Source organism: Scylla paramamosain, chromosome 4 (genome assembly GCF_035594125.1).
Source record: "Scylla paramamosain isolate STU-SP2022 chromosome 4, ASM3559412v1, whole genome shotgun sequence".
Lineage (NCBI taxonomy): Eukaryota > Metazoa > Arthropoda > Malacostraca > Decapoda > Portunidae > Scylla > Scylla paramamosain.
The window spans coordinates 30,405,441-30,426,757 of record NC_087154.1 but is presented as its reverse complement, the minus strand read 5'-3'; the positions used below and the strand labels follow the sequence as shown (position 1 = coordinate 30,426,757).

Here is a 21,317-nt window from a genome sequence, read left to right as displayed (position 1 = left end):
GTTAATATTGTAAACTGTTGGTTGCTTGTTTAATGACGTATAACATAATGTTCACACTTTCCTTTGACCAGTTCCAGTGTTTCTTATAAAGGTACAACAATAGTGACGATAATAACACTGAAGACGCAGTAAATAGATAGGTAGTGACTTTACGTTGCAATCATACTAATGTACCCGTGTTTTTCTGTGAAAAACAATACTAAGTAGAAAAATCGTTACCTACTGATTTGATAAAGTGTAGGAGTATTTAGGATTAGATAATCTTACTACTAACAACACTTACGAATGATGATGATGATGATGATGATGATGAGAATCATGATATAGGTCTTAATCACGTCTCCCGGAATGTCTTCCGCACGCACCACAGTTACATCAATTAAGTGCAACTCAAAACTTCATAAAAAAGAGAGCATAAAAGGCATAAAGAGCATAAAAAGAGGTAAAATACCGCGTTTCCTTCCATATCACAGGCCTGGCACGGGAGGCGCTCAGTGTGGGAGCCCAAGTGTTGAGTCTTCACACATCGAGACTTCTGTGAATGTTTTGAAATTTCATGACTGATCGGTGTGGCTTAAAATAAAAAAAAAAAAAAAAATTATGCAACTTACATTACAATCTAAATCTATAATCTCTTGCATGATAAACATTTCTGATGAGTGATAACTTTACCAACTTTCAGTCAAATCAGCAGTCAGTCACGGTATTAAAATCAATCAGTCATCCAAACCGTACAGGCTGCAAGAGACTAAATTTTTATACTGCAGAGAAAGGAATTCTAATGTCATGAAGCAAAATGTTTGTGACATCAGTCAAACAAACGTAACACGAGACTGTAAGTATGATACACATTTATTAACAGTGAAGAGTCCGGTTTACAATACTACAAGTGTGTGTGCAGTGTGTGTGTGTGTGTGTGTGTGTGTGTGTGTGTGTGTGTGTGTGTGTGTGTGTGTGTGTGTGTGTGTGTGTGTGTGTGTGTGTGTGTGTGTGTGTGTGTGTGTGTGTGTGTGTGTGTGTGTGTGTGTGTGTGTGTGTGTGTGTGTGTGTGTGTGTGTGTGTGTGTATAGCAGAGTAGCTATCCACCAGTCTCCTTTAAAAAAAAATACCACGATCGATAGATTGACCGAGAGAGAGAGAGAGAGAGAGAGAGAGAGAGAGAGAGAGAGAGAGAGAGAGAGAGAGAGAGAGAGAGAGAGAGAGAGAGAGAGAGAGAGACTCAAAATACCGCTCCCAAAAGGATGAATACAGAGAATTGGTGGAGTTACAGAGATGTCTTCACACGTCTTCCTCTCTCGAAACGGTTCAGTTCTCAACAAGGAGGAAAAACAAGTCAGGAAGGGAATTCAAGAGTGTACCAGGAATTAATGACAAGCCGTTCGTGCCTCTTTTTATCTATCTTAAACATATTCGTTTTTTTCTTGTTTTTTTTTTTTTTGGTTCAAGATCAAGAGGTTGGTAATGCAAAGAAATGAATATTCAGATTGGTTTGTTACTGGTGATGCAGCCTAGTTTGGTAGCGGTTATCTCCTTGACGGGTGCTGAAAGACAGGCGTCACGGATTGAGAGATGAAAGAAAGATAGATAGATAGATAGATAGATAGACAGATAGATTAATAGATAGAGACAGACTGATGATAGATAGATAGATAGATAGATAGATAGATAGGTTGATAGATAGATAGATAGACAGATAGATAATCAGACAGATAGACAGACAGCTAGACAGATATAGATAGACAGATAGGCAGATAGGCAGGTAGGTAAATAGATAGACAGACGGAAAGACAGACAGACAGACAGACAGACAGAGAGATGGATGGATGGATGGATAGATAGATAGATAGATAGATAGATAGATAGATAGATAGATGGATAGGCAGGTAGGAAGGTAGATAGAGAGACAGATAGGTAGATAGATACGTAGGTACATGGGTAGATAGGTAGAGAGATAAGTAGGCAAGTAGACAAAGAGATATATAGATCTACTCCATAAACATTTGCTTTGATATGGATAAACAAATTTGTGGCCAGTTGCATATCCCTGAGAGAGAGAGAGAGAGAGAGAGAGAGAGAGAGAGAGAGAGAGAGAGAGAGAGAGAGAGAGAGAGAGAGAGAGAGAGAGAGAGAGAGAGAGAGAGAGAGAGAGAGAGAGAGAGTTAAATAGAGAGAAAGTTACATAGAAAAACAGGCCACAACAGAACCTTGCGGTCCTCACGATGTGACCTGACCTAGGACTACTAAGGTGATGGTAGAAGAAACGGACAGCAAAGCAGATTCTCTCTCCCCACCCTTCACTCCCTCCGGCATAAGCCATACAGGAAAATAGGTCGGAAATAAATACCTTACGGAGTTAGGGAAGGAAAAACACAAAGGAAATTTTATAAGAAAGGAAGAAAATAGATGAAATGAGGTGCCCCAGTTTCCTGGAGCCAAGGAAGTTATCCTCTAACAAACAAACGCCGTTACCCGCGGATTGGAGGCAAAATATTTGTCAGGACGGCGTTTAAAAATTTCTACGGTGTTGCAGAGAGAGAGAGAGAGAGAGAGAGAGAGAGAGAGAGAGAGAGAGAGAGAGAGAGAGAGAGAGAGAGAGAGAGAGAGAGAGAGAGAGAGACGACAATTTTACCCCTTTTACCGCATCATATTTCTCTAATGCTCACCCAGCATCACAGAAGGAAAAAGATTAAAAAAAATCATCAAAATAAAAAATACCAAATATAAATAAATAAACTTCTCATTTTCCCGTTCGGTACAAAGACAAATCCCTCAGTGACACGACCACAACACGATCCTTCCAGCGTGACATCAGCGGAGGGTACAGACTTCTCGTCATTGCATTGCTAGGATTTCCCCATTAAACCTATACACCAAAGCCTCACATTAAACTTCCTCGTACCTACTGGGAATACCTATGACTATGCTGTTCTTCATATTCTCTCTCTCTCTCTCTCTCTCTCTCTCTCTCTCTCTCTCTCTCTCTCTCTCTCTCTCTCTCTCTCTCTCTCTCTCTCTCTCTCTCTCTCTTCAGGATAGATTTTTAGAAATGTAAGCGGAAAAATACCTCGTGGGAGTGAAATGGTGATGGCAAAGAGGATGAAGTATTGGGTTACGGATCAGTTTACCAAGGATGAGAGAGAGAGAGAGAGAGAGAGAGAGAGAGAGAGAGAGAGAGAGAGAGAGAGAGAGAGAGAGAGAGAGAGAGAGAGAGAGAGAGAGAGAGAGAGAGAGAGAGAGAGAGAGAGAGAGAGAGAGAGAGAGAGCAGAGACAGACGAAGCAGTTAGTCATGCACAAATAGACAAGCACTGAGACAACCAAACAGAGAGGCGGAGAGAAAAACACACAAACACACGGACACACAAGCACACAAACACACAGACACATAAGCAGGCACACAAACCCAGATATTATACGAGCGTGACTGTGTGTGTGTGTGTGTGTGTGTGTGTGTGTGTGTGTGTGTGTGTGTGTGTGTGTGTGTGTGTGTGTGTGTGTGTGTGTGTGTGTGTGTGTGTGTGTGTGTGTGTGTGTGTGTGTGTGTGTGTGTGTGTGTGTAAATATGTGCATATACGTTACCAGTGGTGCTTCTCTACGCCCACTAAAGTTCACACATACATACATACATACGTACTTACATAAACCCCTCTCTACACACCCCACACAGTACAGAACCAGTAATGAGAGTTAAGACTTCATTAACAAGTCCAACACCTGAAGGAGCAGCGAGACATCCCCAGCCAGCCTCCAGTCACGCGGGACAATTACATCAACAACACGCCAGTAAGCATTGACTGTCCAGACCAAACACGCATCTTTCACTTTCACCGAGACAAACTGAGAGTGCACTGGAGAGCCGCTGGAGTGTTTACAGTAACTGAGACTGAGAGAAAGAGCAAACACGGACCCTGGCACTCCTCTCCTTCGTCAAGTCTGCCGCGTGGGTCTCGGCTTCTGTTCCCAGTGACTCCCTGCGTGAAGGCCGGCAGCCGTGACCTCCCCGCGGCCCGGTGCTCCTCCACTTTTGCATGGTTGATGGAATTTCCTTTGTTAAGTAGTTTTGTGATTTCTTCTGTGATATGGTGGAGGAATTAGGCTGGGTTAGAGAGAGAGAGAGAGAGAGAGAGAGAGAGAGAGAGAGAGAGAGAGAGAGAGAGAGAGAGAGAGAGAGAGAGAGAGAGAGAGAGAGAGAGAGAGAGAGAGAGAGAGAGAGAGGGGGGGGGGTAGACAGACAGACAGACAGACAGACAGACAGACAGACAGACAGACAGACAGACAGACAGACAGACAGACAGACAGACAGACAGACAGACACACACACACACACACACACACACACACACACACACACACACACACACACACACACACACACACACACACACAATGACCTCCGCAATACAAGAAATTGACGCTCCATATACGTTGAATTATCGTCTAATGACAGAACGATCTCTCTCTCTCTCTCTCTCTCTCTCTCTCTCTCTCTCTCTCTCTCTCTCTCTCTCTCTCCAGTTTTGTTTATTATTTTTTTTACTTTACGACCTTTCTTTACCTTTTCTCCACTCTTGCTCTTCTCTTTCTTTCCTTTCCTCTCCTTTCTTATTTTTTTCCTCTAATTCCTCTTCTCTTCCTTCTACTCTTTGTCTTTTCTTTCATTTTAATTTTACGGGGAACATTTTTTATTTCACGTTTCACTTTTGTTATATTCATTCTGCCGATTGCTAATTCCTCTCTCTCTCTCTCTCTCTCTCTCTCTCTCTCTCTCTCTCTCTCTCTGATATCTCCATCATCTCACCGGCGTTCCCGTGGCATCAGTTGCCGTTCAGATCTTCTTACCTGCTGTAGGAATTTCAGGTGGACGTTAATTTATTGCCTATCTGCCGTAAAGATCACCGGAGCAAGCGTGGCGTGACGATGGGCGCTGCGTGTTTATGAATTTACGGCGCGTGTGGGGAGTTCCGTGGTTTGGGAAGTGAGTGGAAGGTGCAGTGGCATGGAGTTCCATTGGGGGGGTTGTGGTCAAGAGGAAAAGGTGGAAAGAATCAGAGAGTGGTCAAGACAGTGGTGGTGACAGTGTGGAGGAAAGTCATTAAGGAAAAAAAGTCAGGGTGGCTCTAGTTTAAAGTGGGTGAACATGAAGGATAGGAATTATCGAAGGGAGGTGTTAGAGGAAGGAAAGAGAAGAACAGAGTTTGTACTGGTGGTGTAGGGACAGAGAGGAGAGTGGAAAGAGATTAACAGAAGATATGGTGGTGGTCCGTGGTTTGAATAGAAGGAGGAGGAGTAGGAGGAGGAGGAGGAGGATGGTGGATTAGAGAGAGAGAGAGAGAGAGAGAGAGAGAGAGAGAGAGAGAGAGAGAGAGAGAGAGAGAGAGAGAGAGAGAGAGAGAGAGAGAGAGAGAGAGAGAGAGAGAGAGAGAGAGAGAGAGAGAGCATCTTTAATAATGAACCTTTAAAACGAGTAATTCCATCATCATTACCACACGCTTTCATCATCAAAGAAACCGCTACAAACAATTTGAGTATTAAATTAATCAAATACTATATAAACTGTCATCTCATTATAATTCGCGTCCATCACCGTATCCTGTGTAACCAAGTCAGTCACACTTATTCTGCTCTAAGTCACGAAATCAGGTTCCATGCAGCTTGTATTTAACGTTTCAAAGACAAAGAAGATAAGAGAAGTTTAATATCATGACTGTCACACACACACACACACACACACACACACACACACACACACACACACACACACACACACACACACACACACACACACACACACACACACACACACACCGTTTATTATTATTATTATTATTATTATTATTATTATTATTATTATTATTATTATTATACACACACACAGAGAGAGAGAGAGAGAGAGAGAGAGAGAGAGAGAGAGAGAGAGAGAGAGAGAGAGAGAGAGAGAGAGAGAGAGAGAGAGAGAGACGCCAGCAACCCTACTAATGAACTAACGGCACCTGTCAGCTGTACCCTACCACCTGTGTGTGTCGTGTACTGGTGTTGTCGTGCTTACATTTCGGCAGACAAGAAACACAAGATTAAATTAACACATTAAATAAATAAATAAGTAAATAGATAAATAAGTAGATCACATAAACTAGATGAAGGAAGGTTGCATGATGGAGCGCATTAGAGGATTTGCGATGGAACAAGTATAATTATCCCTGTCACCATCGTTATCATTAACCTTTATGAGTCCACTGCTTCTCTTCCCCACTGTCCCTGTCCACTGCCCGTCTATTTCAGTCCACTCCCCAGCAAAATTTCGTACGCACTACTACTACCAGACTTACTTCTGTGCCTCAAAACAAACTGACATTAAGAAAGAAACATTTTAACAGCTTGTAATATTGTGACAAAAAAAATAAAATAATAAAATAAATAAATAAATAAATAAAGCGCCTACCCTATAACAAAAGAGAAAAAATAAACATACCAAAACTAGTCTCTAACAAATAAGAAACACAAAAAAACATTCAAATAAACTGTTATGTAAAAAAGTCATTTGTGGGAGCAGTAAGTAGGTATCAGTGTGAGGAGCACGTGTGAGATGGCCGCCGTCAGTGTTGTGAGGAGCAGCCTGGCAGGAGTAACCGTAACAGAGGCAGCTCGTAAATAAGTCAGGCGTCAGGCGTCGTCAGGGGGTGGCCGGTGTGGTACTTACTGTTATTCTGTTATCCAGCCAGTGACACCGTGAAGGAAAACAGAAAAAAAGGAAAAATAATTATGTTTTTTTCCTGTTTTTACGGTTTTTCGTTATATTCTTTATCTTATCTACGCGTATATTTCACTATCTATTCTTCTGTTTTTCTATTACCAGTGTTCTTCTCTTTGTTATTCCCGCTCTTTTTTGCAAGCTCATTCTTACACTTGTTCCACCGGTATTTCGTATTCTGCACCTTAATTACCCGTATATTCTACTACCTGTTCTCTTTTCCTAGCTCCAACCTCTCTCTCTCTCTCTCTCTCTCTCTCTCTCTCTCTCTCTCTCTCTCTCTCTCTCTCTCTCTCTCTCTCTCAGCCTCACCCATTACTCATTCTTCGTCCTTCCTTCAGCTCATGACCTTCCTTCTCTCTGCTGTCATTCCTCAACTTTCCCTCCCTGTGGGGCTCTCCTCCTTCTCCTCCTCCGACCGCTACATATATCATCCAGACCCTCAAGGAAGGAACAGTGTTATATATGCATAGGTCCGGTGCACTGACGTAGTAGAAAAGTAGTAGTATAAGTAGTAGCAGCAGCAGCAGTAGTAGTAATGGTAGTAGTAGTAGTAGTAGTAATAGTAGTAGTAGTAGTAGTAGTAGTAGTAGTAGTAGTAGTAGTAGTAGTAGTAGTAGTAGTAGTAGTAGAAGTAGTAGTAGCATAATCTAAGCTGGAATCCACATCTCACATCTCATCTCTAGCTAAAACAGGTTCTATGGAGTTAGGCGTTTTGATTTGTCTCCGGCAGTTTTTCTCATCCACGCCCCAGCTGCTAACTCTGTACACGGGCTTTATCCGTCCGTATATGGTGCATGCTTCACATATACGAGTATGGGGATGTTCCATTCACACTGCTCTTCTAGGCAATGGAATCAAAAGCTTTTCGTCTCATCAACTCCTCTCCTCTAACTGACTGTCTTCAACCTCTCTCTCATCGCCGCAATGTTGCATCTCTTGCTATCTTCTACCGCTATTTCCACGCTAACTGCTCTTCTGATCTTGCTAACTGCATGAGTCCTGACAAGGGTTGTGGAGGTGAAAAGGAAACAACGCGCGGTAATGGAGAGTGATGAGAGTGAGCGAAGATTATAAAGGGAGTAAATGGTGATGAGGGATAGCAGTGGGTGAAGGAGGTGAAGGGTGACAGTGTACAGTGATGGGGTGACAAGATTGTAATAGATGGTGACAAGGTTGTTAAGGTGTCATGGGTGATGGCCGGTGATGGGTGGTGAAAAATGATGACAAATGAATGACACTGATGAGTGTCAGAGGTGACGTGGGTGTGATTACTGCTGAGGGTGATGAAGTGAAGTGGTGAATGAGTGGGTGATAAATGTGATGAAGGTAGGAAGTGGTAGTGAGGAATGGGTGGCGATTAGAGCAGTGGGGTGTGATGGTGATGTAGTGGTGGTGGTGGTGGTGATGATGATGTTGAGATGATGACTGCTCTGAAAATACAAGTGGCTAGTTTTGCATTTCTGTGTATCATTATTACTGTTGTCATTATCATCAAGAAGAAGAAGAAAAAGAAAAAGAAAAGTTGAAGAAGCAAAAGAAGAAGAAGAAGAAGAAGAAGAAGAAGAAGAAGAAGAAGAAGAAGAAGAAGAAGAAGAAGAAGAAGAAGAAGAAGAAGAAGAAGAAGAAGAAGAAGAAGAAGAAGAAGAAGAAGAAGAAGAAGAAGAAGAAGAAGAAGAAGAAGAAGAAATTATGACAAAAATTAAATAAAAGAAAAATAAGGAAAAAAACTGGGCACAAACAAGAAGAGGAAGCGACACGTAACACAGCAAGCACCAACAGCCTTCCTTTCAAGAGTTCGTTGTCCCGCATCCCGCCCGGCATGATCTTCCAGTGCTTGGCTCGGGGGTGCGGGCGGGTGAGTGAAGGCCATACACGGACGGGCGACAGGCGACCATCTGCGGGTCCCGGGGTGGGGCTGGTAGGTAGGCGACATTACTATGTTTCCTGCGGCTGCGTCCTCAGGTGGCGAGGGAATTAGCAGCGAGTCCTCACCACTTGGAAACCAGAAAACCTCGTGTACTGAGTTTTAATGTGCCCTTAAGGTTGTTTTTCTCCTTGCTATTGTGTGCGTTGTGAATGTCACGAGTTCCGGTTAACTTTTCTCCTTGGTGAAGGATATTTTGTCAGGCCAGTGTAGGACGGGTGGGAAATCACGACTTTTACAGAGTTTTCATAATATTCCCGTTTTAATAAGACAAATGGGAATGGCGTGAATGATGATAATAATAATGATCATGATAAGTTTGCACAAAGTTTTAGCTAAACATGATACGATATTTCTTTCCCAATGACCCACTAACCGAAAGATATACTTCAAGGACAAAACACACTCACATCCCGAGCAGAAATGTCAAGACTAAGGATGGTTCACCGATTCTCTCCTGCAGAAAGGTGACTCGTTGATTTTTTTCTTTAATGCACCGCAACAACCAGGCCATAGTGCTGGGTGTGGCGCGGGGAGGAGGAGGAGGAGGAGGAATGTCATAACTAATTCATCTTCATGTTCAAACCAATCTTTACGCGGATAAGAGGCAAAACTTGCCCTCAGGGGAGGCCCAACACCTTCCCCGCGACAAGGCGACTCGCTGCCAGGTGAGCTTTCTTTCTCGCCTGCGGTAGTGTGTCGCCAGGTCGCCAGGTCGGTAGGTCCGGGCTGGTGGGGCACGCTGCCGGCCACTCCACTTCGTTCGGTGCCCCTCGTGTGTCTTTCTTCCCTCCTTTCTTCACCGCCACGGACTGTGTGTCTGTGTCCGTGTTTTCAGCCGCGAAAGTTAATGTCACGCTCGCAGCTGTGCAGAGGCAACTTTCGCGAGGTGTGTCGCGTTTCTTATTACACCAAAACTAAATTAAATTTAATAAAAAAGTGTAAACAATACCTGAACTAATCAAAACAAGGGCACGAAAATTAAGCTGGAGAACCAATCAAGGCGGAGACACAACACGAAAACAGTGTCCGCGTTGCCGCTTTCTCGTCCCTGTAGGGTGAGCCGCGTCCCAAAACTAGGGCGTGTACACTCGTGTAATTGCCGCCACGACGAAGGAAGGGAGGGAGGGAGGGAGAGAGAAAAGGAAAAGAGAGGGAGGGAAGATGAATAGACCTCCTCAGGGAAGGTACAAGAAGTAAGTCGAGGTACGCTACTTGGCCAACGAGAAGATTAATGAAGAGAACCTGGGACACGGTGAGGCAGTGACGCCGGGGAGGGAATCAATCTGAGCAGCGGGTGTCTGGTGGCCCTGCCATCCGCGCCCAATGAGCCAGAGCACGTCAGGTGAAGGTTTAACGACCCCGTGACAGATGTCATGATCTCAGTTATGTGGTTTGCTTTTCAATTTACTGAGGTTTTTTTTTTGTGCAATTTAGTAGTGACTTGGTAATGAAGAAATAAATAACATCAAAACTGTGGATTGGAGAGAGAGAGAGAGAGAGAGAGAGAGAGAGAGAGAGAGAGAGAGAGAGAGAGAGAGAGAGAGAGAGAGAGAGAGAGAGAGAGAGAGATCCTAAGTACAAGAACCCACTGCCGAAGACTGCCAGCAAGTCACGACACGCGTTCCTTCAGCACATAAGCACATTCAGCAATGGACTCACTTAACTAAGCATGCAAGGCGTCCACCAGAACGTATAGCTAATAAAAGATAAAACTAAAAGAATGTTCCTGCAGTGTCTATTTCTATTCTTTCGTTTCTTGCACCATTAAAAAATTAATTTCTTTCTGCCAACTTTTTGAGGAACTCTTTAATTTACTTTTTGGAAGAACGGCAAGAGAACGAACTTTCTGTCTGTTTTTTTTTTCCCTAAAGAAACTTAAAATAACAAAAATAATAAAAAAGAGTAAATTACCTTTACTGTACAATGTGCAATACTTCCCTCCCTCTGGAAAATGTATAAATAAGTAAATAATAAGTACAGCGAAAAAGAATTGGAATAAAACGAATTCAGTCCCACTGCAGCGCTAGTCTCCATCATCTCTAATCCAGCGGCAAAGGGCGCGTCCCTCCAAAGCGAACGGGGAGGCGACCACACGGCATTCAGGTTCCGCTGCGCCTCCCGCTGGGCGCCTGGCGGGAGGCGGCGGCATTATCCATGAGGCGTGTAGGCAGCCGAAGAAGGGCAATGGAGACTCTAGAGTCTATAATGAGTGGAAGCGACGGTCTTTGATGGAGGGATCCTTTCCGCGACTCCGACACGCGCGTTTCCCTCACGTGATTCATGAGAGGAATAAAACAGTTGGTGGGAAAGAAACTTGGTCACCAACAGTTATGTATTAAAACAGCAAACGACACTGATTCAATCATAACAGGATCGTTCACTAACAGAACTTTACAATGCATGCGATAAACTATGGAAACCCTAGTGAATGCCGTAGTATATGTAAATGTTGGGTGATGAAGTAAATGTGATGCCTTATTATTATAAATTATATGCAATCCTAATAAATGTCATAATACTGGTTTGTCCTGAAATTAAGTCTACATGACGGAGATAAGTTTTTCCTTTCTTCCTTTCCTTCACTCCTCGTTCACTTCTCACAGAGAGAGAGAGAGAGAGAGAGAGAGAGAGAGAGAGAGAGAGAGAGAGAGAGAGAGAGAGAGAGAGAGAGAGAGAGAGAGAGAGAGAGAGAGAGAGAGAGAGAGAGAGAGAGAGAGAGAGAGAGAGAGAGAGAGAGAGAGAGAGAGAGAGAGCACCGCTTCTATAAATGAGTATCAAACATGATCCCTCTAGCAGTCCCAAAATTAAGTAAAACGTCCACATCACAGAAGGCGATGGCGGGAATAAAAGAGCCTTAGAGAAATGCCGAAGACACAGAAATGGAGAAGCAGCGGCCTGGACAAAGAGGAAGCACTGAGAAAGTATCCACACGTAGGGCAAGGCTTGTTCTCACTAGCAAAGGTGGAGAAATACGGCGTAGGGACGAGGAAGGAAGCAATTAATAGTGGCGTAGGAGGCGGCAGTGCTGAGAAAGGAAGGAAAGTGTGGGTACTGGAACGTGTGAAGGAGGGGAGGGAGGTGTTGGAGGAAGGGGCGGAAATGGGGTGTTAATTGTGTTTTATTTGTTTTTTCTTTGTCCTTCGCTGTCGCCCGAGGTGTTCAGGTCAGTTTGATTTCCTTTCCCCGAGGCTCAAGTCTGGGTCTGGTTATTAAATGTCACTCGTGCTTTACTCTTGGCGCGAAACACGGCCGTATCTCCGCCTCAACTTCCTCAGAATATTTCAGTCAGATCCTCCACCACATCCCACCACTACGGCAACACTAAGCACAACTCTATACTGTCTCACAAAGGGACGTAGAAGAAACAAAATATAATTCCTTATTCCTCGTGTCAATGAACTTGTATAAAAAAATAAAAAAAAGATAAGGATTTCGCAGTAATAGATTATGCCTGACTCATGCGTTATGTTTCTTCGGTGACGTGTACGCGAATCTCAATCAGGATGTCCAGGTCACGTACGAGGAATGACTACGAGCAGCATTATAGTTGAGCTAAAAAAAAAAAAAAAAAAAAAAAGAAAGAAAGAAAGAAAGAAAGAAAGAAAGAAAAATCTGACAAAATCTTAACGTTTTCAGCATTAATGACAATGTTACAGGTGCTATTTCAACTGAGAACCCACAGACGATCTTACTGAGAAAAAATAATAAAAGAAACTTCTACAAATACTGAAGGGTTTAAACTATTCCAACTACTCGGTCTCTCCTTTTGCTTTCAGTGATGTCTTTTGAAGTCCTGCTTTAATCTCACACCTCGGCTGGGGAAGTTACAGCAGTGCAAGTTAAATATGTGATGAGTTGCGGGGCCTGACAAAGCCCCGCGCGTCGCGACTCCTCCAAGAGGCACTTCGGGGCTCATGTGCGTGGTGAGAACCTTCCCTCGGATGACGGGGCAGACGACACGGTTAGCTTCCTAATCCACATTCTGTTGATCCGGAGAGTGTATCAAACTGGCAGCAAGTCGAAGACCTTTTTTCTCTATTTTTTCTTTCTTTCTTTCTTTTTCCCTAGTAACGGTAAGGCGTATGAAAAAAATATATATATATAATACATGTTACTGCAAGATTTGGATATAAAAACTGACATAAACATTATTCACGCACGGAAATCATTGTTATCATGTTCAAGTGAGGCGAGGCACGACGACGTGCACCTCTGCGTCATTCCACGCTACTATTCTGACTCGAGTTCTGCTGTTCGAGGTTCATGAGAATTTTCCAACTATGAACTTTACTGCACCCAGTCATCTTGTCACCTGAACCACCTGAGCCTCCACCCGCACGTGTTCATGGCAGTCAACGCCTTCACTGCACCTCCGCACGTAATCACTCCCCGACAGTGAGATTTATGGGCATCAGTATCACCTGCATCACCTCGGCAAAGTTCCCGCCCGTGTGTCACATCCTTCACATCACACGAGAGCGTCTCACGAAGGTCTCGCGATTCTTTCACCGTAACACTGTTTCGCACACACGCGGTGCCAATAGGATCGTGCTGGGGGGGAAGCAGCAACGGAGGTCAAGCAGGGCGGCGTGCTGATGCGGGATTTAGATGTCACAGGATGCTGATGCCGAAGCAACCTCACCCTTATACGTAACGTAATTATGCTGAAAACCATTGATCTTGTGCATTCCATCAAAGCACAGTTTTTGTGTAGAAAATTTACATTTATTCATCTTTACTTGCTTTAACTAACAAACAGATATTCAAATTATTCTTGCACTTCTACATTTTTTTTCCAAGGGCTTCACGTAAGTCCTAAAACCCAAGCAACGTAAAGCCAAAGTAATGCCAAGTAAAACCCTAATGAACCTGAAGCTGAGCCGCCAGCAGGTCAAGAGAGCCGCAAGGGTGCGCGCTGCACCGCGGGGGCAGGAATGGTCACACGGTCACGGGTGTTCCGCCAACACTCGGAGACCTGGAGACGTTGATTAAAAGGATGACGTGCCGAGGAAATGGCGCGACTTTCCCTCGCTACAAGTACAATTCTCCACTGTCCCGATGCGCTCCATTCCCTCGCACTAAATTACCCACTTAACAATAGACGGCGAGTACTAGTTGCAAATTTCACCGGAGAAGAGAGAAAGCTCCCGCAACAATTGTATGGATGACATGAGGCTCGTCACACTTTATTGTGCCTCGACACAGCAACTCTGTAAAATAAACAATTGTTTTATGCAATTACTTTGCCACAATTAAGTAATTTTTGAAATGAAAACCTTTAATCTAAAACCACATTTCCTGCATCGCTTTTTGGAGAGATCCTCAGCATGCTTCCATCAAGCGCCTCGGCATTATGGCGACGCTCGCGGCCTGGAGGGCAGCAGGCAGCAGGGTAGATATAAGAGCAGACTGGAGCCGTTAGCCGCCAGTGCCGCGCTGGGTGTCTGCCGGTCCGCATCCCTCTGTACCACTCGCTCCAGTCGCTACTGGACTCGCGTTCAACACTTTGCCTCGCACTTCCCTGCAAACTTTTGAATGAACATATAGACATTATCGTCTTCTCTATTACATCAGTGCGGAAGAAAGACTAATCATTAAGTCTGAAGTGAATTCTGGGACGAGAACACGCGAACAACAACGCCTCCGCTGATCACTGTCTGCCCGGCGTTGAAATCTTCCTTGTTGCGTCCAGCGGCAGGATGAGGTAAGTGAGACTGAGCAGCAGCAGCAGCAACAGCATTCCTTACAGCTACGCCAGGAGGGCAGGGCGGTGTTATTGCTTACTTTCTGTACCGTGCTCCCCTTGTCTAGCCTGCCACACATGTCCACTGGCGGCCAGGCAGCGAAGCAGCGATACGAGTACTCTGGGAAAACGCGTGAGCGTTGAGCGCCTTCCGACAGCCCCTGACCCAAGGACGTTCACACGCCTTGGTGGGGAAGGGTCACGTGACTCACTGGCTTGGTGGTCGTTACGGAGGCATGTTGACTTGCTTGTTACAACGGTAGTAGTAGTAGTAGTAGTAGTAGTAGTAGTAGTAGTAGTAGTAGTAGTAGTAGTAGTAGTAGTAGTAGTAGTAGTAGTAGCAGCAGCAGCAGCAGCAGCAGCAGCAGCAGCAGCAGCAGCAGCAGCAGCAGCAGCAGCAGCAGCAGCAGCAGCAGCAGCAGCAGCAGCAGCAGCAGCAGCAGCAGCAGCACCAGAATAAGTCGTTATTACTAATTACTGTCCCCGTCCTAAGTTTACAGCCATTTTACAAAAATAAAAAAAGACGGTTTTTTTTACATCAATGACAACAAAAAACAGAATTTCGTATCTTCAGAGAAGATGATGGTGATGGTGGTGGCGGTGATTTAAAAAGTTTAAAAAGTGCGTCGGGTTTGAGGAGTGTTACATGTGTGTGTGTGTGTGTGTGTGTGTGTGTGTGTGTGTGTGTGTGTGTGTGTGTGTGTGTGTGTGTGTGTGTGTGTGTGTGTGTGTGTGTGTGTGTGTGTGTGTGTGTGTGTGTGTGTGTGTGTGTGTGTGTGTGTGTGTGTGTGTGTGTGTGTGTGTGTGTGTGTGTAGCAGGGTCAAAGCAATAAGGCACAGAGGTGTGTGTGTTGAATAGGAGAGGAGAGGAGAAGCGGTGTTGAATGGCAGTAGTAAAGCTCCGGTCTCTGTACTTGTCTCTGTGGCTCAGTAACTATTTTGCTCGTCTCCACTTCGTCCGTGCGCGTCCGACTTGTATCCCTCCTCCTCGTAAGTCCTCCCCCTCTTCCTCCCAAAACGTCTTTCCTTCTTCTCTTCCACACTTTCATTTTCCTCCTCCACTTTTCCGCTTCCTCTTCTACCTAGTCATGTCCTTCCTTCACCAATCATTACTCCTCCTTCTCCTCCAAACATTACTCCTCCTTTTATTTGTATTTCTTTGTCCTTCGTTTCTAATTCACCGTGTCACGTCTATCTACCTTGAATCTCTTTGTCCTCCTTCCTGCACTCCTTCACTTATTCTAATCTCTTGTCCTCTCCCTAACTTTCCTTCACATTAGTTTCTTTTTCCTTAGTTACCTTGTCTCACTGGTGCATCTTTCTTAATAACACTGCTTTTAATCACTGCCCATTTCTGTCTACTTTTCTCATATTATATATTTTATTATTCTTTTTTCTTTTCTTTTTTTTAAATCTTACTATGATACTTTTATTCGTGATTCCTGTTCTTCTTTTGTGTGCGTGTTCTCTCTCTCTCTCTCTCTCTCTCTCTCTCTCTCTCTCTCTCTCTCTCTCTCTCTCTCTCTCTCTCTCTCTCTCTCTCTCTCTCTCTCTCTCTCTCCCCTGCCCACCACTCTCGAAAACACCGTAGACTCTCACCCGCAATAATAACTCCATCATCCCTTCAACGATGTGTTATCTTTCTGATTCCATCGTATTTTTACTTCCGATTCTTAGGGCCTTGCATCATGTCCCTGTTCTGGTTTCTTGTCTCTTGTCTCCCTCTCGACGCAATGCTCACTAATACCTGCAATAATAACTCAAAGCACTATCATTCCTCCACCTACACCTCAACTACCTCATGCTATGGTATTTTTACTTCCATCACCCCCACCCCCTCCATTACGAGCACCTGTTATCATGTGTCTTGGTTCCTCCTCCTCCTCCTCCTCCTCCTCCTCCTCCTCTGCAAATACCGTTCACTCCTCCCCGCACTAATACCTGTAATGGCACTATCATCTCACCAACGATGCCTCAACACCGCCTTCCTTCACGCACCTCTGCTGCTTCCTTCCTCCTCGCTTGGCGCCACTCAACGAGAGCTCACTTATCTCCCCCGCTGTCTGTCTTCCTCTCTCCCTTTGGTTGTCTAGCAGTAGTAAGGCGAAGGGTCCTGCTTTTTTTTGCACTAGACACAATGCCACACGTCAGAAGATGCCGAGCCCATATACGTAACAAGCTCCTCTTAGTCATTTTAAACAAGAATGGAAAAAAAAATGCAGCATTCATTATAAAAAAAAGGGCAATTATACGAGTAAGGTTAAGGTATGTGTACAGATTAGGAGAGTCTATTAGATACACACACGCAAGACACGAGGGATGGACAGGGTGATTATAAAAGGCATTTGGTGTACAGAGAGAGAGAGAGAGAGAGAGAGAGAGAGAGAGAGAGAGAGAGAGAGAGAGAGAGAGAGAGAGAGAGAGAGAGAGAGAGAGAGAGAGAGAGAGAGAGAGACGCACCACAGCACCACTCCGGAAGGTACCAGCACTCGGGTCACTCGTCTGGCCGGCAACGAGGGTCAGGCGACGCGGTGTGTGGCTCAGTGCACCACAGCGGCGGCGGGGTCACCTACAGGGGTCACCTACAGAGGTCAGCCAGCGGGAGGGTCAGCTAAGGAGGTACTCTCGCGCGCCACCTTATAAGGGGAAAGGACGCGCGCTGTTTCTGCCCTCCATCACCACCACGGTTTGCAGCCTCGGGAGTTGCCAGTTTTTTCCTCGCGGGCCTCGGTAATAAAGGAGAGGACGTGCTGGACTCGCTGCCTTGTTCCCCCGCCCCTCCCATCAAGGCTCCGCGGCGACGGTCAAGGCGAGACATCCTCCTCCATCACTGACTCACCCCAGGCCTCTGTTTTCAGCCCGACAAGAAACCTGAAACCTGGACCGAGACTAAGGTTATTATTGTCGACCCGCATACCTGGGCGTTATTCCGCTGCTGGAACTGCTGGGAACTGGGCACTGTTACAGCTGTGGTGGTGTGCGGGATCTAAAACTGCATGACTTTGAGGGTTTTCATAGTGCACCAAGTCTGGAGTTTACAAGGTCTTCACGATACGCCAAGCTAGCAGTGCATGGCTAAGGTTAGAGGTGCAGAGTGTAAGCATTCTCAGTACGCTAAACTAACACTGCACAGAGTTAAGACGGCCGGGATGCACCAAGCAAACATGGTACAGAGTTCAAAAGGTGATCACAGTGCAGAGTTTAAAGGGTGTTCACAGTGCACAGAGTTTAATAGGTGTTCACAGTGCACAGAGTTTAATAGGTGTTCACAGTGCACAGAGTTTAATAGGTGTTCACAGTGCACAGAGTTTAATAGGTGTTCACAGTGCACAGAGTTTAATAGGTGTTCACAGTGGAGCGTTTAAAAGGTGTTCCCAGTGGAGAGTTTAAAAAGTGTTCACAGTGGAGCATTTAAAAGGTGTTCACAGTGCACGAAATTTAAAACCAATTAACAGTTCACTAGAGTGTACAAGGTGTTTACAGTGGAGAATCTAAAAGTTGTTCACGGTGCACGCAAACCAACAGTGCAATGAGTTTACAAAGCGCTCAAAATGCACCAAGCCTTAAGGTCACACAGCTCCCCGCCACCCTAAACCAGCCGGACTCACTGCTAACTTGGTGCACTGTGATCACGTAAGTCTTGTCTTGTTACGTTGCTAAGACAATACTGTGCACTGAAAACTTGGCGCAATGTGATCACCTACGTCTTCCCTCGCCCCGTTACAATGAAGCAAGTCCATCATCGAAGAGCTTATTTGAGAATCCGTCGACGCAAAAATAGTGCTGAAATTTTCAGCACAAAATTACGAAAATATCAACGTACTATTTGAAAGGTTAATCGTCTCTTTGCGTCGTTAAGTACACGTCATATTTCCACACCGCGTCTCGCAGCGATAAGCACGTGACGAGATTCAACACAAACCTGACGAAACATTCTTCCTCTTTACGTCCATCGGTTTTACCAGACAGTAAAAATAATCTCATCGTTCATCGTTGCGTGTCTAGTGTTAGTTAGGTTAATGTTAAGCACCTCAACGCTTACGTAGATCACACAATATGTTCAGAAATTCGCATTAAGAATACGATCTCACCAAAGCAAAGGACATTTTAAACACAATTTTATCAAGACAAGTCAGGGAAAAGTGTTACTATTACAAGGAATTTCACTTATACAACCTTTAGAAAAAAAAAATTACAGAATCTCCTAAGCAAAAGATAAATATGTGTAACATACACAATCTCCCCCCAAAAAATATACGAGTATATATATATAATTCACATGACAAACAAAGTCACACTTAAACAAACACCCAAAGAAAGAAACCTAAAAAAATAAATAAAAAAAAAAGTTTGTAAAAAACACAAGTCAAAAGATTCCCTCCGTAACGAGACAAAATACCGGAGAAAACTATCTTCCCTCCATCTCACGTCACTGGGGCGTGGAGGGAAAAAGCAGCAGTGAGTGAACAGGAAAAACAGAGAGGCGGCCATGGGCAAGGCCGCCTTGGAGCAGCGAGGCAGAACGTGTCGGCGGCACAGGCAGGGGGCGGCAAGGGCGGACATTCTTGTGGACTGCGTGATTGCTGACAGGAACACAGGCAGACGATGCGTGGTCAAAATTCCTCCTCCTCTCTCTCTCTCTCTCTCTCTCTCTCTCTCTCTCTCTCTCTCTCTCTCTCTCTCTCTCTCTCTCTCTCTCAAATGCAGGGTGGAACCAATCACAAGGGCGTGGCATCCTAGGCCGACTAAGTGAACGGCGGGCGGAATTAAAATGGCTGTGAACAAGTCATTCACACACACACACACACACACACACACACACACACACACACACACACACACACACACACACACACACACACACACACACACACACACACACACACACACACACAGCAACAATCTATCTATTCATCTACTATACGAGTATACCAAGCAGTGATCTCCTTAGCCTGAGAAGGAAAAAACAGGTGCACAAAATATGACAAATTCCCTCATAACTCGCCGCCAGAGATCAATCCTCCAGCACCTCAAAAATACTGGTCTCTCATCTTCAGCCTCAAGGTGAATGAATAACTCGCTCCATGACTATTTTTACTTTGTTTTCCTACCCTACTGTTCTTTATATTTTTTTTTCCTGTTCAAATTTACTTTCTTCTAAAACATTAACAGAATTTCTCCTATCTCAAATGTATCAAGGTATTTTTTGCTCTCTCTCTCTCTCTCTCTCTCTCTCTCTCTCTCTCTCTCTCTCTCTCTCTCTCTCTCTCTCTCTCTCTCTCTCTCTCTCTCTCTCTCTCTAAGAACATAATGAACTGGCCAATAGACATTCAAAGTTTCTCCGACCTTCTGGCACGTCTTCCCTTATGTAGACTGAACATAAAGTTCTGAAGGGCGTCTCCCGATGTTCACTCTCAGTTCGCCTCGCCTGGGCTTTCACGACGAGAATGCTTGATACGTATCGACATTATGCTCTTGATTGTGTCCGCTCTCTCTCTCTCTCTCTCTCTCTCTCTCTCTCTCTCTCTCTCTCTCTCTCTCTCTCTCTCTCTCTCTCTCTCTCTCTCTCTGTCGTTCTAGCGGAGGAGTAAAAATGTATCAATTAAAAAAAATGAAAATGACATCGGTGACGCTTGATGAGAGAGAGAGAGAGAGAGAGAGAGAGAGAGAGAGAGAGAGAGAGAGAGAGAGAGAGAGAGAGAGAGAGAGAGAGAGAGAGAGAGAGAGAGAGAGAGAGAGAGAGAGAGAGAGAGAGAGAGAGAGAGAGAGAGAGGCGGGGGGGGGGAAGGCGTGGTGACTGCTCAGCGCCCTAGTGATCAACACGTCCTTTCAGGTGATGATCTTGACCTCTCATCACCCCCTAAGCCACCTATTCTCACCACTAATAGCTTCCATCGCAGCTCGGCCCGCTCACCCCCTCACCCCTTCACCCCAGCACCGCCAACCCGTCACTTATGGTCTGGCTATCAGCGTCACCGCCAAGCAATATCGCGGAGTGTGCAATCTGGGCTGGCGGGAAGCGATCGCTGGCTCCTTTACACACCATCATTAGTCACTTTGTCACGCATCCTTTGTGACTGCAAGATGGCAGCCTCATGTGACCTCCAGGCGACTTCTGCTATAGGACCATGCGCTGACCTTGAGTGAGTCTACCACTTTATAATCTCCTCCTCCTCTTACCTCTCCGCCACTCACCACTCCTCTCTGGACGATCACACCCCAAAGCACTCCACCTTGACAATGACGCATACACTCTCTCTCTCTCTCTCTCTCTCTCTCTCTCTCTCTCTCTCTCTCTCTCTCTCTCTCTCTCTCTCTCTCTCTCTCTCTCTGTGTGTGTGTGTGTGTGTGTGTGTGTGTGTGTGTGTGTGTGTGTGTGTGTGTGTGTGTGTGTGTGTGTGTGTGTGTGTGTGTGTGTGTGTGTGTGTGTGTGTGTGTGTGTGTGTGTGTGTGTGTGTGTGTGTGTGTGTGTGTGTGTGTGTGTGTGTGTGTGTGTGTGTGTGTGTGTGTGTGTGTGTGTGTGTGTGTAAAGAGTAATACTTTTAACAGAAATAGTATACCGAGAGAGAGAGAGAGAGAGAGAGAGAGAGAGAGAGAGAGAGAGAGAGAGAGAGAGAGAGAGAGAGAGAGAGAGAGAGAGAGAGAGAGAGAGAGAGAGAGAGAGAGAGAGAGAGAGAGAGAGAATAGAGAAAACAAAACTGTGATAACATTTCAGCACACACACACACACACACACACACACACACACACACACACACACACACACACACACACACACACACACACACACACACACACACACACACACACACACACACGCACACAGAGACGAGGACGGCGGCTCACTCACTGGTTGAGGGCTCACGTCTGCCTCAGCTGTGGCCGGCATGCTAACGCC

At 45.1% G+C, this 21,317-nt stretch overlaps 1 protein-coding gene across 1 annotated transcript in view; it reads left to right on the top strand.

The window, feature by feature from the left end:
- Window positions 1–14,020: 14,020 nt before the first annotated feature.
- LOC135099968 (uncharacterized) overlaps window positions 14,021–21,317 on the top strand; it is a 29,103-nt gene continuing 21,806 nt past the window's right edge. Inside the window, exon 1 of the mRNA XM_064002732.1 lies at window positions 14,021–14,380. Coding sequence (XP_063858802.1) covers window positions 14,376–14,380 — 5 coding nt within the window. The 5' untranslated portion in view covers window positions 14,021–14,375. The remainder of the gene's footprint in view (window positions 14,381–21,317) is intronic.